The 12,908-nt window shown below is 40.6% G+C and overlaps 1 protein-coding gene across 1 annotated transcript; it reads right to left on the bottom strand.

Annotated features, from left to right (window-relative positions):
• Positions 1–2,062: 2,062 nt before the first annotated feature.
• On the bottom strand, positions 2,063–9,429 carry LOC121854699 (angiopoietin-related protein 4-like). Its single transcript, XM_042349419.1, has 6 exons — positions 9,228–9,429; positions 8,207–9,044; positions 5,810–5,950; positions 5,529–5,644; positions 5,105–5,269; positions 2,063–4,762 (listed from the first exon to the last, which is right to left on the bottom strand). Exons 2-6 carry the CDS (start codon positions 9,011–9,013, stop codon positions 4,423–4,425), a joined length of 1,569 nt encoding a protein of 522 aa, XP_042205353.1. The 5' UTR covers positions 9,014–9,044; positions 9,228–9,429; the 3' UTR covers positions 2,063–4,422.
• Positions 9,430–12,908: the final 3,479 nt, after the last annotated feature.

Consider the following 12,908-nt stretch of genomic DNA (forward strand, 5'->3'; position numbering starts at 1 on the left):
TATATATATATATATATTATTTATTTTCATGATATTTGAAGAAAAAAAGAAGAATATGGTAAATAAAAAATTATATCAAGGTTATTGCAATACAGTTGATACTTTTCATTGATTTATAAGAAATTTTTAAGAATCTATGTTTCTTAAGATATTTAATTTTTTCAAGAATTTTATTTTTATATTTAATTTCATTTTTCACATTTCGATAATATTCTCCAGCGGTAAATCATATACTAATACCTTAAGGATTATTTGTATTACTTTAAACGTTTACCATACACACAAACTACTATGTCCAACACATATTAATACACCTTTCAAAAAATATATACTCCAAAAATTAAGTTTATATTCTAAATTTATCTTTCTTAAATCTTCTTCATACAAGAGGTCAAATTTGTATCTTATTATTAACACACATTAGATATGAGTCTTCAATAACTCACTAAAACAAAATCGAACTTAATAAGATAAAAAATACTCCTCTTGGTTAGGTTAGGATATTACTATTACAATATCCATTATTTTTCTAAGTCTTCATAATGTATAAGAAACTGTAGTGATTTATTTACTTGGATTTGAAAATTAGTGAATAAAAGGGGATCATGAATAACAGTAAAGTTTGTTTCCTGAGTTTAATAATTTGGATTACCTGAAGATTACATATCCCAGCTTATTTCACCTGATGCTTAGACACCCTAGATTATTTCAGGTGATAATCAAACACCAAGCCTAACCTAATCCCCAGGTAGCGTTAGTGTGTTCAATCCTCAAGTTATTTTTTTACGGGATTAGCCCACCAGGGCACAGGTCAGTGACCTTATCATCAGGTGAAATAAGCTGGGGCGTCTAATCTTCAGGTGAAATAAGCTGGGGTTTCTATTTATTTGTATTCTGTGGGTTGCTGTTGCTATAAAGGTTATGATAGTCTTAATAATTACTTAGGACTTACAGGTACATGTATATGTCATGTAGTGTGAGGTGTTATGAGTTTTTCAGGGGAATTACTACACCTTTAACCTATTGTAACACACACACACACACACACACACACACACACATACACACACACATATGAAGTGAAGTTCCTTTGTACCAATTATCTCAACACAGAACAGTTGGGGCGTGTCGACACAGGACTCCCGAGGTAAAGAAGAATATTGCCATTGTCCCTCCCACCCCTAGCACCTACACCAACGCCTACCACCATCACCACGCCTACCACTACCACTACTACTACTACTACCAGCCCTACACCAACGCCTACCACCACCACCACCACTGGGAAACACTTATCCATAAACTGGGTTGTCAGGCTAACCAAAGAGACCACTTACAAAGATCATAGTTCCTCTGGGGTGAAGAAGAATATTGATACTCCCACCACCACCACCACCACCACATCTACACCCACCCACCCCCCACCACCCACCACAGGGAAAGGCTGCTCGGTAACTGGGTTGTTATCAGGCTAATCAAGGAGACCGTGTATAAAGGTCACGGTGACGTAAGTGTGAAAGGCCCAACATCCTGGATTGAGACAGAGGTTGAGGGGGATAAAGGTCCCTCTGATGGCGATTATCTGAGGCTGCTTGAGGATGTAGGTGATATTTAGTGCGTTCTTGGGTGCGGATTCTGGATCAACACTACTACTACTATTACTACTAACTGCTACTACGACTACTGCTGCTGCTGGTACTACTTCTATTACTACTATTACTGCTGCTGCTGGCTTTACTATGATTACGGCTGCTACTACGACAATACTCCTATTACTAATAATAATATCTTTAGCTGTTACAAACATGCATTAACATAGTACAAACACATACAAAAGATAACAACAGCTGCACCAATAACAACACCCATAAACCTCTATCAACACAATGCCTGTAACCTCCTCCTCCTCCTCCTCCTCCAAAACTTTAAATACCCAGAACATTTACACATTTCTAAACACTAAGTTATCGCATCTGGATAAGAATAATCCGGTTTGTCAGCTGGGTGATGTCACGGTAGACTGAGGGTGAACACAGCTCTCTAGGGTAGTGATAACATTAAGTAGTTCTTTTTATATATTTTTTTATTTAATCACTGTCTTTCCTCGTTCTATTTTGCTACAATGGATAACTTTGTAAGGTATTTAATATTTTCAATTTATGTAGCAAGATTTAAGGTGTATGTAAAACAGGTGTAACATACAATTAGCACAGTTACAGGTAATTAGTCTAGTACAGGGACTGAAACAACAGTACAGGTAGATAAACAAGTACAGGAACAAAAATTAGACAGGTAAATTACAGGACAGTAACCGATACAGATACAGAAAAATTAAAAAACAAATAAAAACATCAATAAAACCCTGTTGGACTCATAAGCTAAAACAATAAAACCAATAAACTTGTAAAAACTCATCTAAAAATTACAATTAAAAATGACTGACAATCTTATGTTCTCTGATGTGGTGAAAATCGAACCAGTAAGAAGAATGACTATTGAAGAACAAGTAACAGAATATATAGTGTGGTACGCTAGGACAGTGTCAAAGGCTACTCTCTATAGCGTCTCTTGTATCTTAAACGCACAGAGATGTTGTTAGTCTCCTCCTTTTAACCACCATGTAGATGTTATTTGTAAACTCAACAAGAACAGAGGAGAGTGCTGTTTATATAACCTGATGATGGGGTGGTACTGTGTATTGCTAGTTAACCTGGCAACGTGTGTGTGTGTGTGTTGATACAGAAAATAGTGCGTGGTTACAACTTGTACAGCTGTTTTTTTTTTCTTTCAGTTAAATCTAGTCATATAACACTGTATACAATATGAACATAGAGAATACAGTACGTCACCACACACACGGACCTGATCAGCCGCAGTGTAAAGCAAAAATTGTCATAATTCTGGGTAAGCCGACTGGAATTATCCTTAATCTCTCACTGGCCCAGTTTTATTACGAGAGAGAGAGAGAGAGAGAGAGAGAGAGAGAGAGAGAGAGAGAGAGAGAGAGAGAGAGACTACCACTATAACATCTCACCCTTAATAATTTTATCAACACACTCAAGCGGCTGAGCGAGAGGTTATGATAATTCTCAGACGAGGACCACTTAAGATATTCCGAGAATCTACACTCAAGTGGCGAAGATCCGACACACACACACACACACACTGTTCTCCTCTTTCCCCCATGCCAACTCTCTCGCTCTCTCACTACCACCACCAACCCTCACAAACGCATCACTGATCCACGAAATTAGTTTTAAGTGTCCCATTGACCCTCGACTGACATTTGACCTGACTGGGGCTACATGTGACCTTGGATGTCTATATGTATATATTTTCATTATGTGTGTGTGTGTGTGTGTGTGTGTGTGTGTGTGTGTGTGTGTGTGTCACTCTCTCTGCCAAAATCACACATTTAACGAAATACTTAACACGAAAAAAAATAAAAATAAAATAAAATAAAATAATCCTCTCTCTTAGTTACCAGTCATACTTAGTTCTTGGTGTCTGAGTCTACCAAGTGTTTGTCCAGTCGTGTCATCAAGTACTTGCCTCACCACCCTCCCTGTCCCCCGCCCGCCCCCAGAGTAAGATAATGGTGTAGTTCATTAGTTTTATATGGATACGTTAATGGGAAGGGAGGTGAAGGGGGGAAAGGGACAGTTATCGCCCATTTTCTCTTTATGGTATGGATACAAACTCCCGTTCATTAGTATATTTGTAGTGTCCATTATTTTCTATTATGTGCACTAATAGACGTTAATTTATCACCTATTTCCCCATTAATATCGCCTATTTTTTCTTAATAGGTACACCCACTAAAACAATTATTCGGCACCCGTGTCATATTGTAAGGGTGCCGAATAATTTTTTAGTGGGTGTACATCAACACTTCCCTATTATCTCGCACTATTAGCTAACATTACCAATCAATTAATATATGCAAATAATACACAACATCTACCATACTACTAACTATAATGACTCCCTATTTGTACAATGATTATCTATTATTTTTTAATTACAGGATGGACAAGGATATGTTTTTATTTTAAGTAAGTAACTAAGTATTAGAGGAGTTAACCCAACCTTGAAAAAATATAAGTATCTGCTACTTTTTAATTACAGGATAGATAAAGACTATTGACTAAGTGAAACTATTCTATAAAAAAATCCATCAGTCAGGTCAGTAGAGAAATAAACAGCTGAATTGTGATGAAAAACATAAAACGACTTTATTTTAGTTTTTTATTATAATTTGAATAATAATGAAGATTTTATTCCTAATGTCAGTTCAGTTTATTGTGTTGTTCTTAACTTATAATTGGAACAGTTAATACTGATAGAAATATTATGTTTTCACATAAAGGTAATTTCTAGTGTTTACATATAACTCTACATCTAAGAACCTTAAGCATAACCTCAGTCTTGAGCGTTGAATCTCTGAGCGTAGTTGGTAGGGCGGATCTGTACAGTAACGTCATTGAAAACGAGCCAGGCGTCATCAGTCCTCCATCGGATTGTCTTAGCCGTACGATTGTTAGAGGTGGGGAGGGGCGCTGTGAGGGTGGTATAGTGACAGGCGTTGAACCACCATCCACCACTGTTACTCACGGCGCAGCTGCCAGTCCCCCACTCGTCATTATCCTGGTCCCAGGTGCTGAAGGGACTGTTGTGATGCTTGGAGGCGAGGGAGTCAATCGTCACGTTCCCGCTGAAGCCTCCCACCACCAGCCGGAACTTATTGAGTTCATCTTCCACCCTGACGAGAACAAGACAAAGAGAAATGATTACTTTAGTTTAGGTTAGGGTGAAATAAAATGGGGGTGAATTTTCAGGTATTCACAGCCTTGGGTACACAAAGGGGCAGTGTGGCCAGCATTAAATTTGCCCGCCTTTTTTCCAAAACTGTAAACATAGGTACGGTACCCATTTCCAGCTGGGTAGACTTGGGATGTAATAAGATCGACCTAGTGTCCATTAGAACAGTAAAAGAGCCCTGTGTCCATTTGACCATTGTGCCCGTTGATTAGATAAAGCCACTGGTAGACTATCGTCAAGATCACCCCTGAAGGTACTGTACTGACCCGGATCAGAAACATACCTGAAGGTAGTGTACTTGGCATAGAAGCTGCCCTGCTCGATGTCATGCAGGAGGAATAGGGCCTCGTAGGGCTGGCGGTAGGTGAGGGCGTGGATGGAGGCCAGGCCATACCACCATTCTCCCTCCGACGGATCACCGAACCCTTGGCGGTATTCATCCCAGGACCTGTAGAAGGCAAACACACATCCTTGAGCCCGAGTCATTTGATGGAACCGTAAACAAAGAGAGAGAGAGAGAGAGAGAGAGAGAGAGAGAGAGAGAGAGAGAGAGAGAGAGAGAGAGAGAGAGAGTGTGTGTGTGTGTGTGTACTGTATATAAACACTGACAAACAGAGAAAGAAACAGAAAAAGGGGAGAGTGAGTGTATATAAACAAACAGATAGAAAGACAAACAAAAAGAGACAGAAACAACAAGGAAGACTCACCTATTAAACAGAACCTGTCCAAAGTCAGATTCACGCCTCCTAAGAATAACAGTCCAGCCACCTTCATCCTTGTTACTCTCTTCCCCACCCATGTCACACCAAGCTGACACGGGACTCTGTGAGGGGAGGGAAAGGGAGGGAAAGGGAGGGGGAGGTAGAAAAAAATTATCATAGTTAGTGCATTGATAGAAAACGTTGTGTGGTGATTGACAAAAAAAAAATGTAGTGCATAAATTAATATCCTAAGGTTCATAGGGTAAGTTTTGATCACAACACTCTACCTTAGAGTCCATGTTAGGGTACGTCAGGAACACACCACTAGGAGCCTCAGGGGACTGCCAGTGTAGATCAGAACAGTCTCGGGGGAGGAATGCTGGGGTATCTATCACCCTGTTGAGCGCTGATGTTATATTGCCAACAATCTGAAGTAAATATTAAAAAAACAAACACCATTAATCAACATTTATTTCCCCCTTTTTTTTTACACTTAGTTTGATAATATAACTAACTAATTATCTAACTTTATACAGTAAGTAAGGACTAAGTATTTGGGGTAGAGGGTTGGGAAATATAAGAGGTACTGGACATAATTATATTCATCCTGGGAGGTCCTTGGGTTAGTTATATTTATTTTGGATCTTGAGGTCACGAGGTCACGAGGTCAAGAAGTTATGAGGTCAAGAGAACACTGATCCTTTTAATCCCTATACCCGACTCACTCCACCCGGGTCCTTCCACACCTCATACCTCATCCCTCCTCCTACAGACAGGCCCGGTGGCACCTGACATTATTAGAGCTCTACCTATCATGCTTTTTCATACACACAGAAACATATACAGGTAATCCTCACTATGTACACTCATCCTTCCTCCACTACAGGTAATTAACACAAACAATGGCCACCTCAGGTACTCTCACCCGCCCGTCATCTAACTCTTAAGAAGATAAACATGAATTGTAATGTTTTTGTACTTTGCCTTAAACAGGTTGTAAAAAGGGTGCCCAATAAACTAGCCCCCGACATCTGAATCTCTGAGGCGCAACTGTGACCTCTGGTGCAGCCTCTCTCTCTCTCTCTCTCTCTCTCTCTCTCTCTCTCTCTCTCTCTCTCTCTCCGGTAATTGCCTCCCACGTTCCCTTAATTGTTGTGTGATACCTGAACTTAAGCCATGACTCACCTGTGACACTTTCGCCATGACAATGAACTATGACAGTGACAATGACTCTGACAAATGCCTATGACAATTACTATGCCCCTGACAAATGACTATGATAGAGACTATGACAATGATCATGGCTCAGAATACCTCGTAATGTATGACCATAGTTTAGGAGTGATTTATCAACCTGTTTTCCATGACTGTGAACATCAGTGAAGGTGATTAATGGAGAGAGAGAGAGAGAGAGAGAGAGAGAGAGAGAGAGAGAGAGAGAGAGAGAGAGAGATAACTAAATACAATATGAACAGTCAGAGAGAAAGAGACTGACATAAAAATCATGAATGAAATAAAGAAATGAATAAAGAAGAGAGGAAGAAAAGGGTTAAAGACGAAGAAGAAGAAAGGAAAGAAGAAAATACTTTAAACAGGATAAAGAAAATATGAAGCAACACTGTACAAAATAATAATAATAATAATAAGAAGAAGAAGAAGAAGAAGAGATAAGAATGAAAGAAAGGACAAGAAGAAACAATAAACGATGGATGGAAGCACAATTGGACACTTGGTAAACACAGTGGCTGGCGAACCACATGTCGACAAATGTAAACAAGGAAGAAGTGAGTCACTGTAAACAAGAGGGAGGTAGGTCACTGTAAACAAGAGGGAGGTGGGGCACTGTAAACAAGAGGGAGGTGGGGCACTGTAAACAAGAGGGAGGTGGGGCACTGTAAACAATTGAGAGGTGGGGCACTGTAAACAAGAGGGAGGTGGGGCACTGTAAACAAGAGGGAGGTGGGGCACTGTAAACAAGAGGGAGGTGGGGCACTGTAAACAAGAGGGAGGTAGGTCACTGTAAACAAGAGGGATGTGGGCTATTATTTGTATACCTGTATGGCTTCCCTGAGTCACATATCTGGCGTTGGTATACACATTAACAGGTAATAATATACTATTACAGGTATATAGACTTCATTGGATCACCCTAATTAATTTCACCTGACGATTAAAGCCCCTAATCTTCAGGTCATCCAACAAAATTAACAAAAGATCAAAAGATAATAATATTAGATACTATTTTCGTCTCTATTTTATCTCATATTTGTAACTAAATGAACATGTTGAAAGGCACTAACTAATTGTCGAGTCTCTGCGTAATTTTGATGTCATTTTGAGTAGACCAGCTAAGTACATTCCCGTGTCGTGTCTCTGGGAAATCCGGCACTAGATTGATAGGTGAATTCCCTGCTTGGCACGCCCATACCTGTGACGTCAGCAGTTACGTCATAGGAATGGAGTCCGTAGGCGTGTTGTTGTTTTAGCTGATATATATATATTGTGTTTGTTAATTTATGTCTGGCGTTCGTTCGATATGATTCTCATTCATTTTGAAGAGTGTTTGGGAGGAAGAGGAAGAAGAAAAAAGAGAAAGAAGTCAAAGAAACTACCAGTACAACCACTATTACTACCATTATTACAACCACCATCATCACTACTACTAAACATAAAGATCAACATACCTCTTGGCTCAGACAGGAACAGGTGCCTTGTGATCCTCCGTTGTTCAATAGCTCGGAGACCTTATCCTCCAGGGTCCTGCAAAAGCCAGATTCACCACCGGACTCTCCTTCTACTTCCCCGCCCCCCAGCGACATCCTCTCGTTGATCTTGGTGACATGTGTGTTGATGGTGTCCACGTTCTGAGTGAGTCCAGTCAGCTGTTCCCTCACACCAGTCTCCAAGGAAGTCACTGCACTCGTTACTTGGGTTATGATCCTTCGTTCCATGTCAGCTGTGGAGCCCGAGGGTATAGTGCCGCCGACTGGGGTGCTGTTGCTGCCAGAGGTCGTTCTCACTCGACCTTCCAAGGCCCCCAATGCGCTGTCGATTCTGTTCTCCAGACCTGCCACTTTGACGTCCACATGCTGTTCTATCTTCTGCATACGTTCTTCTGAGTCGACCAACATGTGATCCTGGTAGAAGTTATGCAGCCACGACGTCAGAGTACTGTTCATCTGGATCACCTTGTTGTCTACCTGTCCCTGATTGTTCATTATCATATTATTAATGGCTGTCATTTTGAGGGTGACCCGTGACATCAGAGCTCCGAATTTCTCCTCTAATTTCGACTGCATCTGAGATAGGCTCTCTCTCTGGGTCATGAAGCCATTGACCATATCTGACGAGAGGGAGTCCAGGCGATTCCAGATAGGCTGCAGAGGGTCCTCCAATGGGGTGATGTCATAATCATCTGGTGCCACTGCTGCTGATGTAAGCATAAACAACGCTACCGGTAACCATAGCAACCATACAGTGTTGTGTGTCATGGTTATGGCAGTTTGTGTCGGCTTCCTGTACCTGTGGAGTAAATTTCAAGGAATTAAATTTTTTTTTAATATTTAATACTGAACATTATCCGTCAGTGAGACAGTAAGTGAGAGAGAAGGAAGGAGTGAGTGAGTGAGTATACAGCTCAACTCTCACTCAACCTCAATTAACGTGAAGGTGTGATCAGATCTTACTAACAACCATTCATCTTACCTGACTTGTCTCTCACTTCCAAATATCTTCTTTCTCCTATGATGAGGGAGACGGAGAAGAGAGAGAGAGAAAGAGAGAGAGGGGGAAGCTCACTATGGTAACACGCACGTGGAGGGCAGTGAGTGAGTGAGAATGAGGGGTGAGTTGAGCTGGTGAACGTCTTCGACCGTCTTCCCCTCGCCAAGGCTAAAGAGACACTGAAGCTCTCACAGTCAGACATACCCAACACCCTCCCAAACCAAGATAAACATAGAGACTCAATTTTGTTGGGTTTTTTCCTTAATCATAAACATTTCTTCTAGGTGTTTAGTTACACGTTTTTTTTCTTTTCATTTCGCCTTTATTTGTTTTCGTGTATATTTTCCTTGATTTGTATTTTGTACCTTGTCTATTATTTCCCTTCTTTTTCCAATCATTTCTTCTTGATTATTATTGTTATCATTATTATTATTACACACACACATATAAGGCACTTCACCAAGGCGCCTAATGCAGGGGAAGAGGAGATGGGGGGAAGAGGGGGAAGAGAAGAAGGATGGGGAAAACAGAGAGATTAAAAGGGAAAAAAAGGAGAGAGCAACAGGTAAAGAGAAATAGGGAATGAGTGCAGTTGAAAGGACATAGGAAGGGAAGGAGAGAGGGGAAGAAAGGAGATAAGGGGAGGAAGAGGAGAGGCAGAAGTGAGAGGAAGAGGGAGAGGTGAGGAAAGGAAACGTGAGGGGGGAGAGGTGAGGGAGTGAGAGGTGAGGGTTTTAGTTTAACAAATTTATTGACAAAGCTTGTAGTACAGTTTGCCTAGTCTGAGTAATTCAGTCAGGTCTTGACACTGAGGGTGGTATCACTTCTCACTGCCACGCAGGACAGAGGTTCATACACAAAGAAATACATCATATTCATTAACAGCTATAAATGTATAGAGGTCAGATTCATGTGGGTAATGTCACTGTTCACTGCCATGCAGGACAGAGGTTCGTACACAAAGAGATGCATCATATTCATTGACAGTACATATACATATATGTACACACACACACACACACATATATACATACATATACATATGTACATACACATATACATGTACATATACTTACACACACGCACACATACACACATATACGTCGGTCAGATTCATGTGGGTAATGTCACTTTTCACTGCCAACAGGACAGGGGTTCGTACACAAAGAATGCATCATATTCATTGACACTATATATAGGTCAGATTCATGTGGGTAACGCCACTGTTCACTGCCGTGCAGGACAGAGGTTCGTACACAAAGAAGGAAATACATCATATTCATTTGCAGTATATATAGGTCAGTGGATCACATACATTGGAGTCATATTCTAATTGAAGACCAATCAGTGTGGGCTTGAGGCGAGGGGAGGTGAGGTGAAGAAGAGGAATGAGACAGGAAGTTAGTGACAAAGACTCTCTCTCTCTGTCTCTCTTTGTCTCAAATCGATCAATCCTTACCTATCTGTTTATCATTCCCCTCTCTTTTTTTATCTATCTTTCCTTTCTCTCTTTATTTGATATTCTCTCCATCTATCTCCTCCCACCTCCTCCACTTCTTCCTGGATATTCTTTTATGTTTTAAGTCCTTCCTCCCATTACTGTCTAGGAAATTGAACTCGTGACGTGAACTACAAGAGAGGTGTATAGAACCTCCAAACCTACAACCATAACAAAGACTCGACACCAATCACAACATTTCCCTTGGGTGACGTCACTGGAGGTTCGCATTCTAATTGGTTTATCTTCAAGACGTGGGCGTGGTTTGTTATGACAGACTCTTATAAAGCCACTTGACATGAGATATGACACTCCAGGGCTTGTCACGCTGACTCGAGAGGATGACATATGACAGTCCACACATATATACGAGTATATACAATGAGTGGATGCCCTGGCACGTATATAGTTAAAGATTCTCTAATGACATATATACATACATACATACATACACAGACAATTTTTCTTTTACTTGGGAGTATTTGAACATGTCTGGTGTCGTTAGTCTCAGTACAAAATCGGCGCCATTTTGTACCGTACTGAGGTTTGATTTGTCATTTATTGTTGAGAGTTTGGATTAGAAACATCACATTCACGTCACTGGCTAAACTGGCGGCTGACTTACTGACAGGCTGGCTATCTGGCTAATTGGTTGTCTGATTCCCTCCACCATAGGAAATTTTGGATACAGTATTGCCATTGTAGTGAACAAAGCCAGGATGGTAGGTCTGGTAACGAGGAAGAAAGGGGGGAGGAAGAGAAGAATAAAGGAAGTAAAAGAGACATGATGAGGAAGAATAAACAATGAAAAGGAAGTGAAGGAAGAAGGAAAGGGTAATAAAGGGAAGAAGAACGAGGAGGAAGAGCAAAAAGGAGGAAAGAAGAAGAATGAGCAAGGTAAAGGAAGATGGAGGAAGGGAAAAAAAGAGAAAGTAAAGATAAGAAGAAGAAAACGGGCCGAAAATTTATCTTATAACGAATAGGATAGAGAGAGTGAGATGAATAAGATGCAACAAGGAAAAGAATAAAAGAAAAATCTGAGTCACAGCAGCAAAATTTAATTAAAATGTTTTCATCGTGAGAGGGAGAGAGAGAGAGACTTCCCCTATTTCATTATTTTTTCATTCCCTCTAACTCCCTTCCTTTCCTCTCCCTCACTCCCCCTCTTCTTCCATTATCTCCTCACTCCTCCTTTAAGGGTTGATATAAACGAAGGCAATTGAAGATCAGCCCATAATCCAAATACTCTCTCTCTCTCTCTCTCTCTCTCTCTCTCTCTCTCTCTCTCTCTCACACCACTTACACTAAACTTCCTCCATGGTGAAGTGGGAGAGGACTGGGAATAGTGAGTTATTTACACACACACACACACACACACACACACACACACAGACACTTATGTAAAAAAAAATAGATAAACACGAGAATTCCTTGAGCTCAACCTTTTATTTGAGGTCAGTGGGTCAGGTCTAGAGGGATCACAACTCTTAAAGCAGAGTATATGGAGTGGAAAGTTGTGTATGTGTGTGTATGTGTGTGTGTAAGTGTGTGTGTAAGTGTGTGTGTGTGTGTGTGTGTGTGTGTGTGTGTTTCTTAAATTAAAAACCTTAAAAAAAACACAGCTACTAAAACCGTACTCGATAAACCGGTTGGTGACGAGGAGGAGGCGTCCGGTGGTCATCAAAGGGAAGATTAATTACAGGTGAGGACGTTCAGCTCGCAGGTATTTTGGTCAGGTTCCAGGCCAGCCTACGTGAGGGGGATTTGACTGGTCATTTATTTTCTGGAGCGGTGATTGGTGGATATGTGGCGTGACTGACAGGTGGGGTTATTTTGGAGTGTGGTGGTTGGTGGATAAATGGAAAGAGTTGCTTAGTCATCTGTTTTCTAGGGTTGTGATTGGTGAATACATGAAATGAGTTAAGAAGCGATTAATTTTCTTGACTTTGGATAGGTAGGTGAGTAGCTCTCAATAACAGGTTGACTCAGTATCTGTTTTCCAATGTAATTTGATAAGATATTACTTTGTTAATCTGTACTTGTATCTGTATCTGTACCTGTATCTGTACCTGTATCCGTACCTGTACTTGTATCCATACATGTACAGTTCCGTTCAGAAGTTCGTGGTACACTGGCGGTGGAGGATGCATAGTCTATTGTACCCT

The sequence above is a fragment of the Homarus americanus genome, unplaced genomic scaffold (assembly GCF_018991925.1).
Source record: "Homarus americanus isolate GMGI-L3 unplaced genomic scaffold, GMGI_Hamer_2.0 scaffold46386, whole genome shotgun sequence".
Lineage (NCBI taxonomy): Eukaryota > Metazoa > Arthropoda > Malacostraca > Decapoda > Nephropidae > Homarus > Homarus americanus.